Source organism: Physella acuta, unplaced genomic scaffold (assembly GCF_028476545.2).
Source record: "Physella acuta isolate Inbredline_101_S28 unplaced genomic scaffold, ASM2847654v3 ptg000372l, whole genome shotgun sequence".
NCBI lineage: Eukaryota > Metazoa > Mollusca > Gastropoda > Physidae > Physella > Physella acuta.
Window position 1 is genome coordinate 149,756 of NW_026731891.1, and position 25,641 is coordinate 175,396.

General features: G+C 40.1%; 1 protein-coding gene across 4 annotated transcripts in view; it reads left to right on the forward strand.

Annotated features, from left to right (window-relative positions):
* LOC131941747 (proton-coupled amino acid transporter 2) overlaps window positions 1–25,641 on the forward strand; it is a 61,857-nt gene that overhangs the window by 14,897 nt on the left and 21,319 nt on the right. For 3 of the 4 annotated variants that reach the window (XM_059301215.1, XM_059301218.1, XM_059301217.1), the window contains 2 exons: window positions 13,283–13,375; window positions 22,987–23,071. In XM_059301215.1, coding sequence (XP_059157198.1) covers window positions 13,283–13,375; window positions 22,987–23,071 — 178 coding nt within the window. The remainder of the gene's footprint in view (window positions 1–13,282; window positions 13,376–22,986; window positions 23,072–25,641) is intronic. The other variant, XM_059301216.1, reaches the window with a different exon arrangement.

The window sequence follows — 25,641 nt, forward strand, 5'->3', positions numbered from 1 at the left end:
TGCTTTTAAGGCTAGAACTTTGCTTTGTAATTGAATGTGATTTGTCTGGTTAATTTTTTGTTTAAGTTCTTATATTGATTGTTTACCGTAGATATAGAGTTAATTTCAGTGAAAAGGTGGGATTTGTTAATAAAGCAGTCCAGTACAATTATTGGGCCTAGATTGGCATTAGTTGTAACTTAATTACAGTGGCGTTTCGTCCAATTACACGGGGGACTAGGCTAAGTCTCAAGTAATAAGTTGTCTCGGGCCCCAAGAATCGCTTAAATGACCTTGCTGCAGGCTAAACTACTTTTGTTACAGTTTTAAAGTTCAGTTGTCAGTTGTTCTGAACTACCATGCCATCAGATTCCGCGACGTTTGGCGGGGTATGGAAGGGAATACATCTTTAAGGAGCCCACATTCGACCATAAATAAAATTAAATTTTTTGCACTGATAGTTGTATTGGTAGACTTTATTCTACAAACAGCATTTCACGTTCATGCTTAAGCATATTCAAACTACTAAACTACTATACAACAAAAAGACATGTTGCTCCACTTTGAGTTTGAGTAGTCAAATGGTAGAGGTAGGGTCAAATTATGCCAGAAAACTATTATATCTATAACGAGAAAAATGGCCCGTTTAGGAAGGATACACCGGGCGCTAGGCTGATAGTGCTGTCTCTTTTCTCTAAACTAAAACCACCCCCCACCCCCCCATACCCCCCACCCACCCCACACCCCCACACACACCACCCCCCACCCACACACACAACACCCCCACCCCCACCCCCACACCCCCCCACCCCCCACACCCCAAAAAACATGTATACCGTCCCATTCAACGAAATATAATTATATACTTTTTCCAGTGTCCGCCCCCTCCCCGAAAATTCTACCCCCGCCCCCGAAAATTTCAAGTACCCCCACCCCTCTCCGGGAGGAAAACGTCTAAACTAAAACCACCCCACCCCCCACACACACCACCCCCCACCCCCCACCCCCCCACACACACCACCCCCCCCCCCCCCCCCCAAAAAACATGTCTACCGTCCCATTCAACGAAATATAATTATATACTTTTTCCAGTGTCCGCCCCCTCCCCGAAAATTCTACCCCCGCCACCGAAAATTTCAAGTACCCCCACCCCTCTCCGGGGAGGAAAAAGTCTAAATTAAAACCACCCCCCCCCCCACCCCCCCCCCCACCCCCCCTAAAAAAACATGTCTACCGTCCCATTCAACGAAATATAATTATATACTTTTTCCAGTGTGCGCCCCCTCCCCGAAAATTCTACCCCCGCCCCCGAAAATTTCAAGTACCCTCACCCCTCTCCGTGGAGGAAAAAGTCTGAAAGAAACACTGGTGTCTCGCATAGCCACTACGCGAAGAATTGCATTAAAGAAATTGCAAGAAAACCACTGGGGGTGGGGTGGGGGGGTGGTGGGGGTGGTGTGTGTGTGGGGGGGGGGGTGGGTTGGTTTTAGTTTAAAGAAAAGAGACAGCACTATCAACCTAGCGCCCGGTGTATCCTTCCTCAACGGGCCATTTTTCTCGTCTATATAATAGTTTCACTGTCTGTCTATCTATCTATATATCTGACAAGAACGCTGTAGAGAAAACACAAGCAAAATAAAAACATGCACAGTAATTCGAAAAAACGAAATATGACGCGGTCACATTTAGCATAGAGTAGAAAATAATCTCCAGTCGGAGAGTGCACACAGTAATATGACGTCATTGATTTTCGAGTAAACATTGAATAAAAATGAAATTTTGTCTAATCTAAATGGTTTGCGTGAAGAGTTTCTTACAAACAATTCTTCGGGTAGGGGCGAAGCCCCACCCCCCGCGTAAGAACGTCTGAGCCCCCCCCCTCCCCAACTCAAAAGAAATTTCTTCATCGATACTCTATAATAAAATTACCGCCTAATTAATGTGTCTAATCTAAAAAGTGGTTTTCTCGCAATTTCTTTAATGCAATTCTTCGGGTAGTGGCTAAGCGCGACACCAGTGTTTCTTTCAGACTTTTTCCTCCCCGGAGAGGGGTTTGGGGTACTTGAAATTTTCGGGGGCGGGGGTAGAATTTTCGGGGATGGGTCGGACACTGGAAAAAGTATATAATTATATTTCGTTGAATGGGACGGTAGACATGTTTTTTGGGGGGTGGGGGGGGGGGGGGGGGGTGGGGTGTGGGTGTGTGTGGGGGGGGGGGGGTGTGGGTGGTGTGGTGTGGGGGGGGGGGGGGGTGGGGTGGTTTTAGTTTAGAGAAAAGAGACAGCACTATCAACCTAGCGCCCGGTGTATCCTTCCTCAACGGGCCATTTTTCTCGTAATACTAATAGTTTCGCTGTCTGTGTATGTATCTGTGTATCTATCTGACAAGAACGCTATAGAGAAAACACAAGCAAATTAAAAACATGCATAGTTAAACGAAAACGAAATATGACGTCACATTGGAGCATATAGTAGAAAATAGTATCAAGCCGGAGAGTGCACACAGTAATATGACGTCATTGTCTAATCTAAGTGGTTTGCGTGAAGAGTTTCTTTCATACAATTCTTCGGGTAGGGGCGAAGCCCCACCCCCGCGTAAGAACGTCCGAGCCCCCCCCCCCCCTCCCCAACTCAAAAGAAATTTCTTCATCGATACTCTATAATAGAATTACCGCCTAATTAATGTGTCTAATCTAAAAAGTGGTTTGCTTGGAGTTTCTTTCATGCAATTCTTCGGGTAGTGGCTAAGCGCGACACCAGTGTTTCTTTCAGACATTTTCCTCCCCGGAGGGGGGAATTTTTCTAATCTAAAAAGTGTTTAGCGTGCACAGTTTTTTTCATGCATCTCTTCCGGTAGGGGCGAAGCCCCGCCCAGGTTCTTCCTTTAGTTTGTATGATCTACAAATGCGACCAGTGTTTCTTTCAGACTTTTTCCTCCCCAACTAGGGGTGGGGGTACTTGAATTTTTTGGGGGGCGGGGGTAGAATTTTCTGGGAGGGGGCGGACACTGGAAAAAGTATATAATTATATTTCGTTGAATGGGACGGTAGACATGTTTTGGGGTGTGTGTGTGGGGGGGGGGGGGGGCGGAGCCCCCTCCTCCCAAGTAGAGTTGCCTGAAAGAAACTCTAAATGCGACTTTTGTCATGAATGAGATTAGGTGCATGGTTTAGGGATATGCCTATGACTATATTTTGTATAAATTAAAGTACCAATTCTGGATAAAAATCCGTTTTTTATGTCATTTTTTTGTGTCCGGTTAAATTGAATTAAGATGGTGATTTTGGTTTTGGTTTTAGTTTAAAGAAAATAGACAGCACTATCAACCTAGCGCCCGTTGTATCCTTCCTCAACGGGCCATTTTTCTCGTTCATAATAATAATACATTTATGTAAGCCCCACAGGGGGGGGGGGTCTAAAACCCTAATATTTACATCTACCCCCAGGCTAATCAGCTATTGGGGCGTAGTCAGTGTCGTCGCTAGGTCGCGTGTCAACCGGTGCGGCACCTAATGGTTTCACCCCCCCCCCCTCCCTTAAAAAAAATCTATATATAGGCATATATATATATATATATATATATATATATATATATATATATATATATATATATATATATATATATATATATATATATATATATATATATATATATATATATATATACCACATATATTTGTAAGTCTGTCTATCACGGGGCAGATGAAGTAGAGTTCATCTATTTCAGAGATGTCGGCATATGAAAAGATTCAAACTCGAGCTCTCTACCGCTAGGCCACGTCGTCCCTAAGTCTGTTTGAAATCAAATTATTATAATTTACCAAAATTAATTGCAAAATATTTGCTTGATCGAATGATTCGTAGATTTGTTAATTTTAGTTGGTGTCAGCCCCCCTCCCCCCCCTTCCACCGGGTGATAGCTTTAAACTGTGCCCAGATAATACTAACGATTTTCATCTATAGTCGGTTACAGCTGGTAGTATTGTTTTCTATATGTTTTGCAGGTTTACATCATGGTGTCATCCCCTCCCCTCCCATACACACAAACACCTTTGACAGGATTTATCAATTTTGTTCTTAATTAAAAGACTTTTAACTCGAATTGATAATCTTTTTAACTGGAATGATCGTTTTTTTTTCTCTCTATATATATGTATATATTTAGGTAATTTTGCCTTTGTGTCACCCCCCCTAAATAATGTCACCCGGTGCGGTCCGCACCCTCCAGCCCTGTGACGCCTCTGGGCGTAGTGCAAGTCCGGCTAAACCCAGACTGGTTAACCTTAATCTATTAACAACTTAACACATTTTATTACAGTAGAAATGATGGAACCAATCAATATTAAAAAGAAAACAAATGTTCTACAATCTATCTCTAGTCTTATAAAACAGCTAAACAAAACAAACAAACAAAAATAACAAACACCTCAAACAACAAAACAAACCAAATACTCAGCCAAGTTACTGGATGGGGAAAAAAGAGAAAAGAAAAAGAAAACTTGAATAAAATGCATGAAAAATATATACGCAAATATATACATACTAGCTGCATACTCTTGCTCCGTCACGGTAAATCATTTTTAAATGTACCAACTTGGGAACAGAACAAAACTAAACACAGCACTAACACAACACAAACACAACACAAACACAACAAACACAACACAAACATAACTCAAACACAACACAGCACAATACAAACACAAAAGAAAACACAAATACAAAAACTGCATACCCGTGCTCAGCCACGGTAAATCTTTTTTAAATGTACCAACTTTGGAACAGAGCAGAACAGAACAAAACTAAACACGACACAAACACAACTAAACACAACACAAACACAACACAAACACAAAAGAAAACATACCGCCGGCGGATTCAGTGAATGACTATAAAAATCCTAGTTTTTCCGCAAACCGAAAGATAGAAAAATAATTAGTAAACAGTACGTTCAGTGTATTAAAAAAATAAAAGGCACTATTTAAAATATCAGTGTTTTACCTACCATGTTGCACTTTTTTTTGTTTTTCAGTTCTTTAAATTAAAAAAAATTACAATAGAGTTTCATAACTTAAACCATTGCGCACCTAATGAACGCGATGATGCGTGTACAATGTTGCGGAATAGTTTATTAAAAATTATCATTAGTAAGCAGTACGTTAAGTGAATAAAATGAATAAAATATAGCCTTTTATCAATCGATGCTAATTACATTATTCCAACAATAATTCCCTCTTGGAGATTTTGCATTCACGCTTTTTTAATTAGCGTGAGTTAATTTATTTTAAATTACCTCCCTTGGCAAAATTACAAAACAGTGTAATTAATTATTTTTTCGACCCTACTGTTATTAAAATGCATCCACTTTTTCTAGGAAGATAAACGAAAATGATATTTGACATTGATCCGTTTAATATGTTTTAGCAATTTGCGTGTATTTAATATTTTCTTTATGTTATGCAAAAGGGTAAAAACTGTAGCAACTATAGAATAAATTTAAGTCCTTATATAAACAAAACCTATCCCTTCTAATAAGACACTGCAATGCTTGTAAAAAGCACGAAATGTGATGCGTTTAATTTTATGGTTCCAAATCTATAGCGATGACGGAAGGAAGGAAGGACTGACAGCGGTATATTATAGATGGCTTTAAAAAAATTCTAAATACTAACACTAACTACTACTAACGATAAATAGCTAAGGCCTCGAGTAAAATTACTAATCCCTACTGCTAATACTAGTACTAAAATCAGTTCTTACAACGAATCTAATACCAGTCTTGCCAAGCAGAGTTTCTTCCAGGCATCTCTTCGAAAGGGCGAAGCCCCCCCCCCCCCCCCCCGAAAATTTTTTACCGCCCCCCCCCCCCCCGAACGAAATGAAATTTATATAATTTATATAGAAAATATATACTTTTAACAATGTCCACCCCCCCCCCCCCCGAAGAAAGTCTACCACCCCCCCCCCCGAAAATTTCAAGTGCCCCCCCCCCCCCCCCCCCCCGGAGAAAAAAGTCTGGAAGAAACACTGTTGCCAAGAACACACATGGTAACCGAACAGGTTTAAAGAATTTTTAATCAATAGTATAAACCAATTAATTAAACCTAGCAATATAAAAGTGACGTGTTACAAAACCATGGTAGAACCAACTTATCCTGAACAAGGAACAACCCGAAGAAATCGGTCTACCTAAACAATATACACATAGGTAAACAATAAAGTAAACACACCCGCTAAGGCCCCAATAAAGGCAGACACAGAGCAAGTCATACCCAACATGACGTTGCAAGTATCTACACACATTAATTTTAAAGCGACTAACTAAATCTCGAGGCAAATAAATATACTAAACCTAGCACTAAAAAAATCAACTAGAAACTAAACCAAACTGAGTTATTGTGGGGAACCCACAATAACATAAAACATAATAAAATTAAAATTTAAAAAAATATTTAAACAGACACCAGTTTTGGAAATTCACCTAAATATTTCCACGTAAACTACGTTTCCAAAACACCGCCAGGGATTTAGGAAATTTGAAATCACATATTGACACACACCAAGGTTATTTCTTCCCCCATGCTTGGGCAGGGTGACACAAGGCATGGGGCATAAAGTAACACAGTTACTACAGTGCAATTTAGTCATGTCACAGACTGTATTATTATGTATCTTTATTATATTGTGTTTTGCATGAATGAAGAGTACCTGGCTAGCGGAAGGACTGTCTGAGCGATCGTCATGTGTTTTTTCATGTTTTTGGGTGAGATCGCTCATGTACGTAAGGGGAGAGAATGGACCGAATAAAAGAGAGAGCAAAAGGTGAACGGGTGTTGTGTGCTAGGACTTGGGACTGGAACGATGGCAGTGAATGTAAGATGTCTCCATGACTTGGAGTCGTGATTATTATTTGTACCTATATCAGTTGATCTTCAAATATGGATGTACCACGGATTTATCTGTACATAGTGTAAATAAAGTTGTCATTTCAAGTTGCCACCGTTGCTCGTGTTCCTGTATGAAAGCTAACCCACAACAACAAAGAATACATGTTGTTACAAGTCACAAAAACAAATTAAACTGAATTCATTTAGCAGTGATGCCTTTTCAGAGGCGTTGCTAGGGGGGGGCGGGGGGACGGCCGCCCCGGGCGCCGACACTAGGGGGGCGCCAAAAGGGGTGGAAATTTTTTTTAAAGCTGATTTTATGCTGCAGTTTTTAATTATAAACAGTCTAAGTTAAGAAATGTAATTGCTACAAGCCTTTACATACTGATTTAACTTTCTACCATGATTGTGTAGCTGTAAAACATATACCCTTAAGAAACGGATGTAGGACAAAAGGCCGACACCCAAAACGCCGACAAGACATAAGGCCGACAGGACATAAAGCAGACAGCCAAAGGGCCGACAGACCATAAGGCCGACAAACCGTAAGGCCGACAAGCATAAAAATACTAATATCGCAAAATATATGTTACTGCATTGCTGCTGTCTTGACAACCTTTGAAATAATGCATGAAATAAGGTGAAACGTTCAAGAGAGGAAGCGATGCTAGTTGCTATCCTTATAGGGTGAAACATCGGGTCCAAGCGACTGAAGATTACGGGAGTGTCTTAAACACAAAGGATCAACACCTAAATATTGCGAAATGCAGTCACTACTGTCTTGTAATGCTCCTTCTATAACGAGGTGAGACAAACATCAAAGAACCAAGTCAAAAGCCGTCGCATCATCGCCCACACGCAACAAGGTGGAACACCAAGAGACAATGCTATTTGCGATCCTTATAAGGTGAACAATGGGGTCCATGCGACTAGGGATGACGGGAGTGTACAAAGGATAAACACAAAATATGTTATATTCAACTCACCTACAACGCAATAAACGTTAAAAAAATGCCTTTAAATAGTTGAAGGTGAGTCGGGGGTAGGTGGGACAAGTTGACACATGACATAAGGCAAAATGTAACAAAGCTACTACATTGTAGTCTAGTCACCATACTTTTATTAAACTGAAATCAATTGGTAGTGTTGCCTTTTACTACATTAGCAACAGCTTATAACATTCCTTGTTAAAATTCTCTGGGGTATTGGTACGAACAGTTACATCATGGGGCGGGTGTGCGAACTGCACCTGGAGGCACCATGTTTAAAACATTAAACTTTTATAGTGCATATTATCTTTGTACACTTGGATTTGTACATATTTTCTTTCATAATGTTTATATTGTAATATTAGTAGGGCACTTGTGTAGTTGCAGTTTGTTGTTTTATAAAACTTGTCGGCCTTTTGTCTTCTCGGTCTTTTGGATGTCGGCCTTTTAGCAGTCGGTTTTTTGGCTGTCAACCTGTCGACCTTTTGTCTTGTCGGACTTTTGTCCATGTCGGCCTTTTGTCCGTGTCGACCTTTTGTCCGGATCCCTTAAGAAACAGTAACTAGAAAAAACCGCTTTCCAGCTTTTCCTGGATTGGGGGGGGGGGGAGGAAAGTCCTAATACTGCAATTTTCAAATAGTTAAGGTCACTAGACCTACTAAACGATGTAAAAATGGTACAACACGACGACTGCTAATGATTTATTACTTTGTTCAACCTAACTAATAATTTAAAACTAATACATTATCATCAAAATTGTTCTAAAGACACGACCAAAAGTAGACCAAATAAGCTTGCAACTTTTACAAACAACACTCTAAAGCAGTGGTTCTTAACCTTTTTGGAGGTACTGAACCGTACCAGTTTCATATGCGCCTTCACCAGACCCTTCTTAATAGTTTTACCGCCGACATTGACAAAATCTGATCGTGAATCATATGAGTCAGGTGTGTGGCTTGACCTCCGCCGAAGCTCTGAGACTTACATACCAAACCTCTTGGGTTCGATCGAACCCAAGTTAAAAACCACTGCTCCAAACTATTTTAATTTCTTCTTTTTATTCGTTTTGGTTTCCCAAGGAGCATAGGCGAATGCAACACTTTGTCAACTCGCTTGGTTTTTATGAAGATAGAACCCTATTAATCCAGCCTCCCCATCTGTATTTCAAACGATTTCCTTCAGGAACTTTTTTGTCGCTTCTTCTATCACCGTGGACTTTACACAAGCCCCTGCTTAGTGATGATATTTACTGTCTTTGTGTGTCCTAACCACCACATTTTCCAGGCTCTTATTTCATTCTCCATTTTCTGTAACCTAACTCCGAGCCATACAGTAAAAGAGACTTCACATTTAGCTACAGATCCTGATTGAATTTTTTTGACAATGCATTTGAATTACACATTGGCTTAGAATGTTAAAACGTGTTTTATCGCTGCTGATTCTGATTAGAACGTCATGGGCGGTGCCACTATCATTATACTGGTTATTACAGCTTCTTTAACCAGTACAATTAGTTCTGCATTTGTTGTTGACTGTGTGCGAGAAGGCAGCGCAAATCTGCGAAATCCAAGACTTCGAGCTGTTGGATTCCAGTTTGCTTCCTCTAGCTTGTTTTTCGCTAGTCAACGAAATACCCATGTCGTATTCCAATGCGTACAATAAATGTTTCTAATAAGTTGATCTTGTATTCAATTGTATGACCTTACTCTAACAAACCTATAATACAACTATGTACCTCATCACAACAGAGACTGTTCCAAAGAAAGAACATACAAACCCCTAAACTCAGATCAAACAATTTTTTTCTGACATTACTCATCTTTTATAAAAGGAAAACGCATCTTAGTGGGAATTTAATTTAAGGTACGAAAATCATACACTGTAATTATTAAACCTTTTCTAGACTGTCGCACATATCCTTACACACACTCACGCCTACACATACTCACATTATATATAAGCACAAATAAATAAATATATATATATATATATATATATATATATATATATATATATATATATATATATATATATATATAAGCACAAATAAAAAATATGGCTGTATGTCACTCATGACCAGAGGCGTAGCGAGGGCGGGGCGGGGAGTGCGGACTGCACCGGGTGACATCATTTTGGGTGGGGGGGGGGGTGACACCAAGGCAAAAATTGCAAATTGTACAGAAGAAAAATGCTTTTTATGCCAGATCCATTAGTGTTCAACGAAAGCTAAATAGTCTTCTAAGTAGAAATGGACAATTATTACAATGGTATACGTTGCTATATGAATCTATACGATGGCTAATCCTATAACGAACACTCCAAATCGACTACATTCAAGTTTACACCGTCCTTATTAGTCTCTACCAGTCTAATCTTACTTTATCTATCTACGCTATGACAGACACCATGACGTAAACGTGCTAACTATAGAACTATAGAGAAAACAATGCTACATCCAACTATACTATTAACAGGCTATAGATAAACATCGTTACTATTAAGTTTGCAGTAATTAAAGCTAATACACATTACACATGTAAGCCCTGTCAGGCTGAACCCTGACTGATTAAAACCCTAACCCTGACTGATTAAAATCCTAACCCTGAATGATTAAAACCCTAACCCTGACTGATTAAAACCCTAACCCTGACTGATTAAAACCCTAACCTTAGTCTAAACTATGTCATGTTTGCCTGTCGTCCCTACTGGGACATAGGCCGCTGACAAGAGCTTTCCAGACGTCTCTGTCCAGGGCTAGTTTCTCCAACTGTCCCCAGGTGTATCCAATCTTCTTGGTGTCTTCTTCCAGGTCACGTCTCCAGGTCTTTCTTGGTCTGCCTCTCTTCCTCCTGCCTTGTGGATTCCAGGTGAGGGCCTGTCTTGTTATGCTGGATACAGGCTTCCTGAGTGTGTGGCCAATCCATTTCCATTTTCTCTGGAGGATCTCTACTTCCACTGGCAGTTGATTTGTCCGTTGCCATAGAACAGGGGTCTCCAAACTTTTCAGTCCGAGGGCCGCATTAACTATCAAATTTCAGTTCAGGGGCCAGTTTCTTCCAGGCATGTCTTTGATTTTTCTAGGCAAAGTTCCTCAGCCATCACCAACAAACGTTGTTTTTCCGTGGACAAAAAGATCTCCGCGGGCCGGATGAGAGGACTTCGCGGGCCGCATCCGGCCCGCGGGCCGTAGTTTGGAGACCCCTGCCATAGAACATCATTTCTGATGGTTTTAGGCCAGCGAATTCGCAGGATCTTTCTGAGACATGCGTTTATAAATGATTGTATTTTCTTCTTATTTATAGCAGTTATTCTCCATGTCTCGGCTCCATAGAGTAAAACAGGTTTTACTAGTGTGTTGAAGATCCGGATTTTTATTCTAAGGGTTAAATCTCCCGAACCCCAAACATTTTTTAGTTGGTTGAAGACTGCTCTTGCCTTACCCGTCCTTATTTTTATGTCTGCTTCTGTCCCACCCTGCTTATCAACAATACTTCCAAGGTAGGTGAATCTATCCACTTCTTCTAGGGCTTCTTCTGCCAGTGTTATAGGGTTGTTGTTTGATGCATTGACTTTGAGAACTTTACTTTTCCCTCTGTGGATGTTCAGACCCAGGCTTGTAGAAAAATTAGCAACCCTGTTGGTTTTATCCTGCATTTGCTGTTGTGTGTGTGAAAGAAGGGCCAGGTCGTCAGCAAAGTCCAGGTCATCCAGCTGGCTCCACAGTGTCCACTGTATACCGTTTCGCGTTTTCTCTGTTGACATCTTCATAACCCAGTCTATGGCCAGTAGGAACAGGAATGGTGAAAGTAGGCAACCCTGCCTTACTCCGGTCCGTACTGGGAAGGCCTCTGTAGTCTGTTGGCCATGCACTACTCTACATTTGAGACCTTCATATGAAGACATAATAATGTTGACTATTTTCTGTGGCACCCCGTAGTGTCTCAACAATTTCCACATTGACTGCCTATCCAGGCTATCAAAGGCCTTCTCATAGTCTATGAAATTAATATAGAGAGATGAGTTCCACTCTTGGGTCTGTTCAATGATGATGCGCAGGGTAGCAATTTGGTCTATGCATGACCTTTCCTTCCTAAAGCCCGCCTGTTGATCTCGAAGCTGGGGATCTATGGCTTCCTTCATTCTGTTTAATAATATTCTGTTGAAGACTTTGCCTGGGATGGACAAAAGTGTTATCCCTCTATAGTTAGAGCATGCACTAAGATCGCCTTTCTTTGGAAGCTTTAAGAGTAGTCCCTCCTTCCACTCCTCTGGTATTTGTTTATCTTCCCAGATTTTCTTGAAGAGTGTGTATAGTAGTGTGGTGCTAGTTTCTATATCTGCTGTCAGTGCTTCTGCCGGTATACCATCTATTCCTGGAGCCTTCCAATTTTTCAGCTGCTTTATAGCTCTATGTATCTCTTCTTTTGAAGGTGGGTTGCAGTCTATAGGGAGGTCACTTTCAGCTGGTGGTATGTCTTGCGTGCACTCTGGTGTTGGTCTATTCAGTAGTTCTTCAAAAGTACATACTAAAGAATGACATAGCGTAAACAGGAAATGTATATAAAATAAATAATATAAATACAAGAAAACATAAAAATAAACATAACACGATAAACCATTACACATACAAAAGATTTCACGGTTTATATTCTTTTGAATTTAAAGTCTAGAGGTTAGGCAATATTACAGCAAACGTATGGAATAAAGTAGTTCTAAATCTTAAAGAAAAAACTCAAACCAGACTAATCCACTCAAAGACATGACATGTTGTAATTTGTTTTATTGAAAAAAAAAAGCCGATGAGGCCAGAAATGGGTATCAATGTTTGTATTGTGTTTATATATATATATATATATATATATATATATATATATATATATATATATATATATATATATATATATATATATATATATATATATATACATATAGGGCGGGGCCTAGAATTTATTTTTGCGGGGTGGCCCTTTTTTTCTAGTTCCGCCACTGAAGGGAAATCCCGTAGCCGATGTCCGGTAGAACATTCACACACAGATTCACACACAATAAAATAAAACCAAATAAATCCACCATTCACCCACACACACACACATACATGTACCCGTATGTGGCATACATTTTAAATTATAGGTCTATGTAGGCCGACAGACAGCCAGACAGACAAACACACACACACACACACACACACACACACACACACACACACATATATATATATATATATATATATATATATATATATATATATATATATATATATATATATATATATATATATATATATATATATATATATATATAGTTTCTGGGGGGGGGGGGGAGTTGACACCACGAATTGCCGCACAGGTCGACACCCGACCTAGCGACGCCACTGCTTGTGTCCACTTGCCCACTTTTAGTCATGGAAACATCTTAATTTCTCCACAGAGCTGGGAGGCAAATTGCCAATTACGCAGACGTTGTAGAACTGGCATTTTCCCACGGACCTAAAGGCTTGCAGAGGCTGGCCAAGCCTATGAGGTTTTACATCTCTTATCTATCTATCTATCTATCTATCTGTCTGTCTGTCTGTCTGTCTGTCTGTCTGTCTGTCTGTCTGTCTGTCTGTCTGTCTGTCTGTCTGTCTGTCTGTCTGTCTGTCTGTCTGTCTGTCTGTCTGTCTGTCTGTCTGTCTGTCTGTCTGTCTGTCTGTCTGTCTGTCTGTCTGTCTGTCTGTCTGTCTGTCTGTCTGTCTGTCTGTCTGTCTGTCTGTCTGTCTGTCTGTCTGTCTGTCTGTCTGTCTGTCTGTCTGTCTGTCTGTCTGTCTGTCTGTCTGTCTGTCTGTCTGTCTGTCTGTCTGTCTGTCTGTCTGTCTGTCTGTCTGTCTGTCTGTCTGTCTGTCTGTCTGTCTGTCTGTCTGTCTGTCTGTCTGTCTGTCTGTCTGTCTGTCTGTCTGTCTGTCTGTCTGTCTGTCTGTCTGTCTGTCTGTCTGTCTGTCTGTCTGTCTGTCTGTCTGTCTGTCTGTCTGTCTGTCTGTCTGTCTGTCTGTCTGTCTGTCTGTCTGTCTGTCTGTCTGTCTGTCTGTCTGTCTGTCTGTCTGTCTGTCTGTCTGTCTGTCTGTCTGTCTGTCTATATCTATCCATCTATCTATCTATATATATATATAAAAAGCAATGTATGTCTGTGTGTGTCTGTCTGTCCTTTATGCATTACTACACCTCTCATCACATCGCCGTGAAACTTTGGGAAGTTGTTGAGAATATTCCTGGGGAGGTTTCTGCGAAAAAAAAATATTTCAAATTCGCAGGGGTGGCGCCCCGACAGGGCGCGATTTGTTTTTTTCTATATACGGTATATAAAAATAAAAGTCGATTTTGGTTTGGCATCGTTCATCCGATAGCCATGAGACTTTGGGGAGTTCATTATACCACTCTAGGGAAGGGTTCTGTAAAAAATCATTTTTAATTTCGCAAGGGCGGCGCCACGGGAGGGTCCCATTTTTCTCTATATACGGTATATAAAAATAATAAAAGTGAATTGCAGTGACACCGTTCATCCGATAGGCATGAAAGTTTGGGGAGTTCATTATTATACTCTAAGAAAGGGTTCTGTAAAAAAAATCAGTTTTAATTTCGCAAGGGCGGCGCCACGGGAGGGTGCGATTTTTTTTCTCTATGTACGGTATATAAAAAAAAAGTCGATTTTGATTTGACACCGTTCATCCGATAGGCATGAAACTTTGGGGAGTTCATTATAATACTCTAAGAAAGGGTTCTGTAAAAAAAATCAGTTTTAATTTCGCAAGGGCGGCGCCTCGGGAGGGTGCGATTTTTCTCTATGTACTGTATATAAAAATAATAAAAGTGAATTCCAGTGACGCCGTTTACACGATCGCCATGAAACTTTGGGAAGATGTTGAGAATATTCCTGGGGAGGTTTCTGCGCAAAAAAAAAACAATTTAAATTTCGCAGGAGTGGCGCTCCGGCAGGACGCGATTTGTTTTTTCTCTATATACGGTATATAAAAATAAAAGTCGTTTGCGGTTTCACAGCTTTCATCCGATCGCCATCAAACTTTGTGGAGTTACTTAGAACACTCAAGGGAAGGGTTATGTATAAAACCATTTTTAATTTCGAAAGGGCGGCGCCACAGGAGGGTGCGATTTTTCTCTGTATACGGTATATAAAAAATAAAAGTCGATTGCAGTTTCACACCGTTTATCCAATCGCCATCAAACTTTGGGGAGTTGATTAGAACAATTCAGGGAAGCGTTCTGTAAAAAAAAACCTCCTTTTTAATTTTGTAAGCGCGTTCACACGATAGGGTGCGATTTTTCTCTATATACGGTTTATAAAAATTAAAGTCGATTTCGGTTTCACATCGTTCATCCGTGTACCATGAAACTTTGGGGAGATGATTAGAACACTTAAGGTAGGGTTCTGAAAAAAAAAATTATTTTGCAAGGGCGGCGCCCCCGGGGGGAACGATTTTTTCTCTATACACGGTATATAAAAAATAAAACTCAGATGCGGTTCATCCGAATGCCATGAAACTTTGGGGAGTAGATCAAAATACTCCCAAGAATATTTCTGCGAAATGGGAAAATGCTTTTGGGAAAATACATGACGAGTCGCTCAGACAGTCCTTCCGCTAGCCAGGTACTCTACATTCATGCAACTTCATGTAAAACACAATATAATATAAACATACCTAATTATACAGTCTGTGACAAGGTTTCTAAAAATAACTTTGTAACGCGAGGTAATCCTTCTGTACAGTTTCGTCACCTTGCGAAAGATGAAAAAATAAGTTTTTGAAAATGAGGAGCCTACTGTAGAGTTTCGTCACTTTGCTATGATGCAATAAGCATCTATTTTTAGACGATCCAATCAGAAATTGAGATCGAGCATCTAATAATACACCATTAGTAACGCTAACAAATTGCCTCAATCACACTGATCTTTATAGCACGTCAAATAATTTTTTTACATGTTAAAGTAACATTCTTGTTATTATTTGTCACTTTAGCGAATGACACAATCTGCATCATTGTTTCTAGATGCTATATGGCGCTCTGGGTTATCCTGTTAGCACATTGGCACTTTGTTATTTTTAAAGAGCCAGCGAGGAGGGGGGGGGGTTCCCGAGAGTTCCCCTCTACTTTTCAGATACATGGGCGGTCACGAAGTGTGTTCTACCTCATTATTTCGGTGAGTGATTAACGTACATTCAAGGATTTCATTCGGTAGTGTAGGTAAACCCATGTCCCGATATTTATGATCCAAGCGCAAGCATTGTTTACATTTAAATAAATCAGTTTTAGAAAACAAGGTCACGCGTCTAAGAACATATGATTGGTAACGCATTTGTGAAATCCTTCCAATATATTTTGTCAGACTTTCTTCTATTCCCGCGGCAACGCGCGGGGGACGGGTACGCTAGTCTGGTATAAGAAATAGTATGTTTTAAATTTAAGGGTCATCTAGCTATGATTCCCATAAATGAGTCGGTTGCTCCAACTCAGTGTGTGGGGAGAAGGGTCCACGCTGTACATTCTTACCTGCAGTATGCTTGTAGGTTATCAAAACAAAATGTCTTTATCCTGTAAACATCATGTATATCATACATTTACTCTTCTCTGCTCGTTTTTAAGCAGCAGATCTTTAATGTGGTAAATTAAACATTATCAAAATTTAAAAATTGGTAGAATTTAGCTGTTAGGGGTTCGATTTCTTTGTAAAATTGCTGTTGGTTCATAAAAAAAAAATCATTCAGGCATTTAAAAGTGGTTATAGTGGTAGTGAAAGTAGGACAAAATGGTTACTTTTATGCCAATAGTGATCATACGATTCATTGGTCTGGGGCCGATGTGTCGGAAGTCGTTTAGTCGGGAGCTTATATGTCGGGAGTCCATTTGTCGGGAACCAGTATATCGCGAACCCATTTGTCGGCAGTCCTGAGCCCTTATGGTGATAGCTAATACGTCGCGAGCCTATATGTCCTGAGCCTATTTGTGGGGAGAGAATATGTTGGAAGCTCACTTGTCGAGAGCCTATATGTCGCGAGTCAATAATTATGTCGGGACCCTTTTGACGGGGCTATTTTGACTGAGTTGTTTTGTCAGGGGTTGATTTGACGGGGTCATATTGACGGCAGGGGCGGAACTACCATGCCGCCAGACAAAAAAAAACCAATGAATTTTAATTCATGAATATTGTTTTTCGTGCACCTTGAAAGTAGTTTTGTAAATAACAAACATACCTACCACAGTAGTGATTTTATACAGTAGCTAACACATGCTGTTGCGTAAAAAATATATACACATGAGCTGTAATGTGAAAGATAGGCAAACGTTCAAACCACTTCCATGACTTATTTCCCTTTTTTTTAAATAGTCAAATAGAGATGCTCATAAGCTTTTTTAAAATAGATTTGTGCGAAACAAAATAAAAAGCAATTACTTCTCTTAATTATTATTTTTTTAAGTTCTTACTAAAGAATGGCGTTGTAAAAAGGAAATGTATTTAAAATTAATAATAAAAATACACAAAAAAACCATTAAATAAACATAACACGAGACACCATTATCTCTAGAAAGCTTTCATGTTTTATATTCTTTTGACCGTCTCGAGGATAGGAAGTATTATGGCAGACATAAGATAAAAATAATAGACATTTTCACAACAGACTAATGCACCCACACAATGAGATGTTGTTGTAATTTGTTTTGATTGAAAAAAAAGGCCAGAAATGAGCATCCTATGTTCGTATTATGTATGTATATATATATGTATATATATATATATATATATATATATATATATATATATATATAAATATATATATATATATATTGTGGGGGGGGGGAACATTTTTTTCGGGGTGGCCCTTTTTTCTGATTCGGCCACTGATTGACGGTGCACCCAATGTCACAGGTTCACATACTGTATCACTCCGTATATCACATCAACTAACACTGTTCTCTGCGGTTAATTCATTCTCTCTGCCTTCCTCGCTCGATCGTTCTCTCTCTGCGCTTCTGCTCCCGATCTTTCCCACTGCGTTTCCACGCTCGTACCCAAAAGTAGCGCTGCTTACATACACACCCAGTCATTGTGCGTCTCCCTTTCGTACACACATGTTACATCCGGGGTAGTCAACAAGGTCTATCAAGGTCTAATTATTCTATTTCGGTACCTCCTATTGCGCCATATTTCGTATTGGTTAGTCCATCTTTCTACTGAGTTGGTTAAAAAACAACTCGTTTACATCAAGTGTCACGTCTTGTTTACAAGTTAAGTTCTATTTCCGTCATCCCAGTTAAGAGACAACTTATTGTTTATATTATAATTGCATAATAGTTCGGTTAAGGGTGGGTGGGTTGATTGTGTTATATTAGATCAGAGCAGATTAGATCAGGGGCCATCCATAAATGGCGTCAATCTTTTTTGGACGATTTTTACCTCCCCCCCCCCCCCCCTCCCCTCCGTCACACATCGTCACAAAAAGCCAGACCCCCCCCTAAAATGACGTTGAATTTTTCATTAAACATCAATATTTTTCCTTCTTGTCTGAACTCTGTCAAAATAGAGTATTTTAATCAATTTCCATTGCAATTTATTAAAACAGTTTTCTAAAACGCGAAATAACGTCTAAAATTCGTTTTCTAAAATTGCTTTTTTTATAATGTAAAAGTGTGACGTCGCACCATCTGAACCCCCTCCCCCTCGTCACACATCGTCACAAAATTACGGACCCCCCCTCCCCCCTGTGAGTGTGACGTCATTTATGGACGACCCCTCAGATTAGATTAGATTAGATTGAATTGGGTTGGGTTAGGTAAGGTTAGGTAGATTAGTTAGTAAGATATACATGTATGTTAGGTAGATTAGTTAGTAAGATATACATGTATGTTAGGTAGATTAGTTAGTAAGATATACATGTATATTAGGTAGATTAGTGTGAGCGGCTGGAGTGTATTTTTATTATTTGTAACTTAGAAGGCGAATGTATCGTTTCGTTTCATGTCGTAAATTGTTCGTATTTTTTAGTTGTGTAGTCCCGTATTATGGCGCCGCTGTCTCGCTGTTTATGTCCCTGGTTATAGCTAGTTTATATATATTTCGTTTATATTGTTGTCATTGTTTATAGTAAGTGTCTTTTTATAATATTCTGTTGCATGTTCCGTCGTGTTTGGTTTGTTATCCGTGAATTAGGGACTATTTGTTTACGTGTAGCGTGTGAGGTGTGTGGAAGTCGGTTTCCGGCTTGTTCAACTCTGTCTTTTGTGTGGAAAGCTGCGGTGAAGGGAGCAGGCAGTCTCTCTGGTCATCGGGTGAAAAGAATAGCAAATTCGCACCATCCAGCCATATTTATTTTGTGTTTGTGTTCGTCGTAGTCCTGGACGTAGTCCGAAATTGGGTGTTGTGTTTGATGTAAAAAGTTTGTTTCGTTTGGTTCTGTTTTGTGTCAGTTTATATCTATTCTTTTTTTATAACTTTTGGTTCCATGCAATAAATTTTATTAACTGTAAAAGTTTTGTTTTATTTTAGTAGCTTATTATTTAGACTAAGGTTAGGGTTCAACCACTGTGGGTTCTACCACGGTTGCACTGACCGGACAGATTAGTTAGTTAAGCCTAGAAGGGTAGATTTTTAGGTATCCCCCCCTAGCAGGGCTTACAAATTGGTAGCACGAGTGGGGCCAGTGCTTTAGTCTAGTTAAATTTTTGTTTTTTTGCTAGGGCTAGGTGTAGCTTAGTTAAATTTTTTTGTTTTTGATAGGCCCTTTTTTGGAACCATATGTGTTTAGTTTTTGTTTAGTGTAGGAATCGTTTGTTGTTTAAAACACCCAATTCGGACGAGATGGCGGAGGTGGCACCAGCCATCATCATCGTTCCACCCAGGGAGATCCTCATCCGGAAGTTTCATGGGGACAGCCACGGCTATGATGTGGAACGATTCATTGACGAGGTCCAGTCTCTCTGGAGGGCCAGAAGAGACGTCTCAGTAGAAGAGAGGAAGGACCTTCTCTGGCAGTACCTGGGGGAAGCTGTGAGAGAAGAACTGAGCTGCAGGGGAGATGACCTGCAACGTGACCCAGAGGCCTCCATCAGGCTCCTCCGAGAAGTCTATGGGGAGAAGAGGAGCGTCTCCCAGCTAATGGCGCAACTCCAAATGGTTGTGCAGGGCCAACACGAGTCGGTGAGGGCCTACTCGCACCGCCTGCACAGGGCCTTCAAGGCCCTTGTTGCCAGACAGGGCACCCTGCAGGTCCCTCAGACGAATGCTGAGTTCCTAAGGGACCAGTTTATGGAAAAGCTGAGCCAGTCCTCAGTCAGACGTCAGTTGCAAGAACTAGTTTTCAGGGACCCTAAGATCCCCTTCCTGGCCATACGGGATGCGGCCATTCGATGGTCTGGAGACGAGGATCCAGGGACAGAACCTGCCTATGTGGCAGCTCTACATGCCCGCCCCAAGGAAGAACCCACCCTGCCCAGGTCTAAGCTGGAAGACCGGGTGGACAAGCTCGCAGAGCAGCTATCGGCTCTGTTGACTCAGTTGGCACAGAACCCTCAAGTGTCATCTAGCCGAAGGGTACCCCGCCGACGTCCAGAGGCGGAAACAAGAATGTGTTACAATTGTAACCAGCAAGGTCACCTCGCCCGCAATTGTCGAAACTCAAAGAAGCAGGAGGCCGCAGTGATTCAGAGTGTCTTACTACTGCTGGTGGGCAGAGCCCAAGCTCCACCATTCACAAGCTGGCTGGACAGTGCCCCACCCTGACTGTGTATTTACAAGGTGTACCGGTGACGGCCGTTGTAGACAGTGGTTCACAAGTCAGCACGGTCACTGAAACATTTTGTAACAGGAGCCTCAAGAACATTATCCTAAGAACAGACACACCCCTGTCCTTGAGGGCAGCAAATGGGTTGGCCATCCCATACAATGGCTATTTTATTACTGACCTGGAGATCAACAAGGAAGAAATACGCGACAAGGGGTTCCTTGTGATAAAGGATCCAGTGGGTGGCTCATCAGCTCCACCCTGTTTGTTGGGCATGAACGTTCTCCAGGACCTGACCACATTGGCCCACCTGATCAAGCCCCCAGGGGTGACACCGAAGGTATGGCGAGGGGGCAAGGTCCTCCGCCCCTGCGATAGGACTCTGGTGTCTGCCAAGAGTGTACCAACCATTCAGGCGGCGAAAGGAGACCCCGGAATGAAGGACGACAAGGTGGTACAGCCATTAGACCAACCTTTTCACCCAGATCCGTCATTGGTATCAGGCCCAACATCCTGCCTACGCGCCAGCATAACCAGTATAAAGGTGGACCAATCTGAGGAACTAGAGGCAATGGTTCCACCTAACCCATCCTTAATTAAGGCACCGGGTGGTGGTGCTGGGGGATGCCCCCAGACAGAGTCCAGCAAGAAGGACAAGCAGGTCAAAAAGGCACCTGTAGCTGAACTGGCCATAGGCGATCTGGTCCTTCTGAGACAACCCCCACTAGGCAGACGCAAAATGGCAGACCTGGACGACCCGACAGTTTACGTCGTGGTCGAAGTACCTCCGATCACCGGCGGGTGTTACGCCATTAAAAAGAAAGATGGCCCTTCTGGCACCCGCCGGGTGGCCAGCACCCAGATCACGAGATATGTGCCTCCCCGGGCTCAACCACCCTCCCCAAGGCCGGTCAAAGTGATACCGCCGGCTACTCCAGGCTACAGCCACATAATTTATAAGGTCCAATTGCCGGGGACCAGAGCAGCCGGTAACCCCACAGTACCTGACATACCTCTGCGTAGGTCGGTCAGGGAGCGCAGAGTCCCTAGTAGGCTAGACTTGTGATTGTGCCCTGTGGGCTGATTTTTATTGACAATGTTTTTTTGTAAAATTTACGATTGTGCCCTGTGGGCTGATTTTTTTGCAAGTTCTTTTGCAAAGTTTTTTGTAACATATATGATTATGCCCTGTGGGCTGATTTTCTGGCAAAGATTGTTTTTTTGTAAAATTTATGATTGTGCCCGGTGGGCTGATTTTTTTGCAAGTTCTTCCTGCAAATTTTTTGTTTTTTTGTTACATTTTTGATTATGCCCTGTGGGCTGTTTTTTTTCAAGTTTGTTAGCTTGCGGTGACCGCAAGCTTTAGGGGGCGTGTATGTGAGCGGCTGGAGTGTATTTTTATTATTTGTAACTTAGAAGGCGAATGTATCGTTTCGTTTCATGTCGTAAATTGTTCGTATTTTTTAGTTGTGTAGTCCCGTATTATGGCGCCGCTGTCTCACTGTTTATGTCCCTGGTTATAGCTAGTTTATATATATTTCGTTTATATTGTTGTCATTGTTTATAGTAAGTGTCTTTTTATAATATTCTGTTGCATGTTCCGTCGTGTTTGGTTTGTTATCCGTGAATTAGGGACTATTTGTTTACGTGTAGCGTGTGAGGTGTGTGGAAGTCGGTTTCCGGCTTGTTCAACTCTGTCTTTTGTGTGGAAAGCTGCGGTGAAGGGAGCAGGCAGTCTCTCTGGTCATCGGGTGAAAAGAATAGCAAATTCGCACCATCCAGCCATATTTATTTTGTGTTTGTGTTCGTCGTAGTCCTGGACGTAGTCCGAAATTGGGTGTTGTGTTTGATGTAAAAAGTTTGTTTCGTTTGGTTCTGTTTTGTGTCAGTTTATATCTATTCTTTTTTTATAACTTTTGGTTCCATGCAATAAATTTTATTAACTGTAAAAGTTTTGTTTTATTTTAGTAGCTTATTATTTAGACTAAGGTTAGGGTTCAACCACTGTGGGTTCTACCACGGTTGCACTGACCGGACAGATTAGTTAGTTAAGCCTAGAAGGGTAGATTTTTAGGTATCCCCCCCTAGCAGGGCTTACATTAGTTAGTAAGATATACATGTATGTTAGGTAGATTAGTTAGTAAGATATACATGTATATTTATATGCATGTGTGCATTGACATGTTGTTTAGTGGGTCAGCAAACATGTGTAATGTATGAAGAAACGCGTTGTGCACTGTTGTATACATGTGTTATTCGCACACACACCCTCCCCCATTGTGATCCTACTATGTGTGAAAATGTGCTCGTTGTTTGTGTTTTTTGTTGTTTTTTGTGTGAAAATAAATGTCGGTGTTTCCCACAGATATGTTTCGAATACACTGATCTGCATCATGCAATGTGGATTTTGTTGTGTCTACATAGCCTGGGCGTCAGTCACTATTAAAGAGGTAAGGCTTAGAGTTTGCTAGCTTAAAGATACAATATACACAAGTTTACGGCAAAAGTGAAGTTTTGCTCCTAAAAAGTTTTATTTCTTAATTCGGTACTAATACCTTTTAGCTATCTAACCCGAACGTTTCGAACTTCTACAGCCTACGGTTATCGTTTTACTGCAATGTGAAACTGGTATTCTCGTCAAATTTTCAAACTACTACGTGAACAGAGTCTATCTTCGAGCGTTTACTGCCCGCTAAGCAGCGTAAACTGTACATCAATCAATCGGCTAAACACTCGTGTACCCGCTGGCGGAGTGACCTTTTCCTTTGTTCTAAAAACCAGTGGGATAAACATTGATTTATACAAAGTAAAATTTGAAGGCAAACTGCGATTGTTGGGGGAAAAGGTCACAGGAAAAAGAAAACACAAGAAAAAAACCCAGAAAAAATTAAGTCACAGGAAAAATCACAGGAAAAAAAATCACAAATGAGTATTTACATGGAATTTCTTAATACATTTATGTACTAAACTATCCAATGATACCCGTTACACGTGAATTATAAGCCTATATATTTTTTAATGTGAGTGGCTGGAGTGTGTCTGATTATTATTATTATTATATGTAGGTTAAAAGGTAAATGTATCGTTTCGTTTCTTGTCGTAACCTGTTCGCGTTTTTTTTGTTAAGTATTTCAGAATTATGGCGCCGCTGTTTGGCTGTTTATGTCTCTGTCAACTGCTAGTCTGTTTATATTGTTGTTAATGTTTAGGCTATATTAAGTTTCTTTTTTGTATAATTCTGTCTTACGTTTCGAGCCGTGTTGTTTGTTATTGGTGATTTAGGTACTATCTGTTTGGGCGTAGGGTGCAAGGTGTGTGTGTGTGTACGTCAGTTATGTGCGCATGTTTCGAATTCTTTTTTCGAGTGCCGTGGGTATGAGGAAGGTTGTCTGTCATGTCAGAACCTAGACTATCCGTAGGCATCAAAAGTTCAGAATTACATCTAAAGTTGTGCGTTTTTATTCTATGTCCTTGAATACTGGTTTGTAGTCCGATTGGTGTTTAGTCTGTTTTGAAATCGATATGTCAAATAAAATTGACTTTCCACATGCTTTCAGCATTATACCATCTAAAATACTATGTTTGTAAATTCAATACTACTGCAATTCTTTAGCATACATTAATATTTAATTAGCACCACCCGCTTATTTTGGCACATAGTGTTCTGTAAAAATGTGTATATAAAAAGAATCCTAGCAATCAAAACAAACAAAAAACAAAGTAAAAATGTGTATATAAAAAGCATCTAAGCTATGAAAATAACAACAACAAAAAAAAAGTAATAATAAATACATAAAAACGTTTATAGTTACAAGCTTTGGTAAATTGACTAAAAAGAAAAAAAACAAGGTAATTAAAAAGTCTAGTGACAATTTTAGCGCAATTTCCTTATGTTATCTAAAAATAGCTCTGTCGTAGCGTAAATCAAGAGCAGGGTTAGTAAAACCATTGGTTAGTTATTAAAACGATTTTTATCAATTTTTTTCAGTATTTTACATGTTTTATTTACAATAGAGTTACATGACTAAAAACCATTGCGCGCCTACTGAACGTGATGGCGCAGCCATGGAACGCGATGGCGCAGCTATTGAACGTGATGACGCGTGTGGTGTGGTTGGAAAAAATGCCTACTAATTCGGTCCAAATTTTAATTAATTCAAAAAAAAAATTGTGACCAAACGAAAGGATATTTTTGAAAACTTTCTTCGGCAATATTGTTCTAAATTATGGCAGGAATCGATTGGTACATGTTTCAAGTCGCTTAGTGGTCTGGTTGCCGAGATATGGGCCAAAAACTGCTTTTTTTCGAGGTTTTTTGGCTTTTCCGGGAAATCCATGAAAGAAACCCGTAATTTTTATGGCCTATGTTCATCCACGTAACTTGCTTAACATAATTGCTTTTGGAACTAGTCATCGATATTGCTTCATTGAGGAGGAGATACGACTTAAAGCTGCGGACACACATCCATCCATCCATCCATACATTCATACATCCAGAAATGACGGGTTAATAAACGCAATTCTCCAGAATGGAAATTGCGCTAATAATACAATTTTTATTAAAAATAATTTTTTTTTTTAAAATAAAATAAATCAGCGGTTACTTTAAATATAAAAAGAAATACTTTCTTTAAATATATGAATGCACTACTATTTATATCACTTTAAATAAAAGCGTGGGCCGCTTGTTTAAATACTTATTATTATAGCGGCCCACGCTTTTATTTATAGTAATCTAAATAGTAGTGCATTAATATATGTAAAGAAAGTAATTTTTTATATTTAAAGTAACTGCAGATTTATTATATTTTTTTAAATTATTTTATATTTAATAAAAATTGTGTTATTTTCTTCTTTTTAGTGCATTTATAAAAGCTTGTAATTATAAACGTTTTTATGTATTTATTATTTTTATATTTTTTAGTATTAATGAGTTATACGCATGTTAAGACAATATAGTGTAGCAACAAATATATGATACATAATTTGAAAAACAGTTTTGCTTTAATAATATGATTAG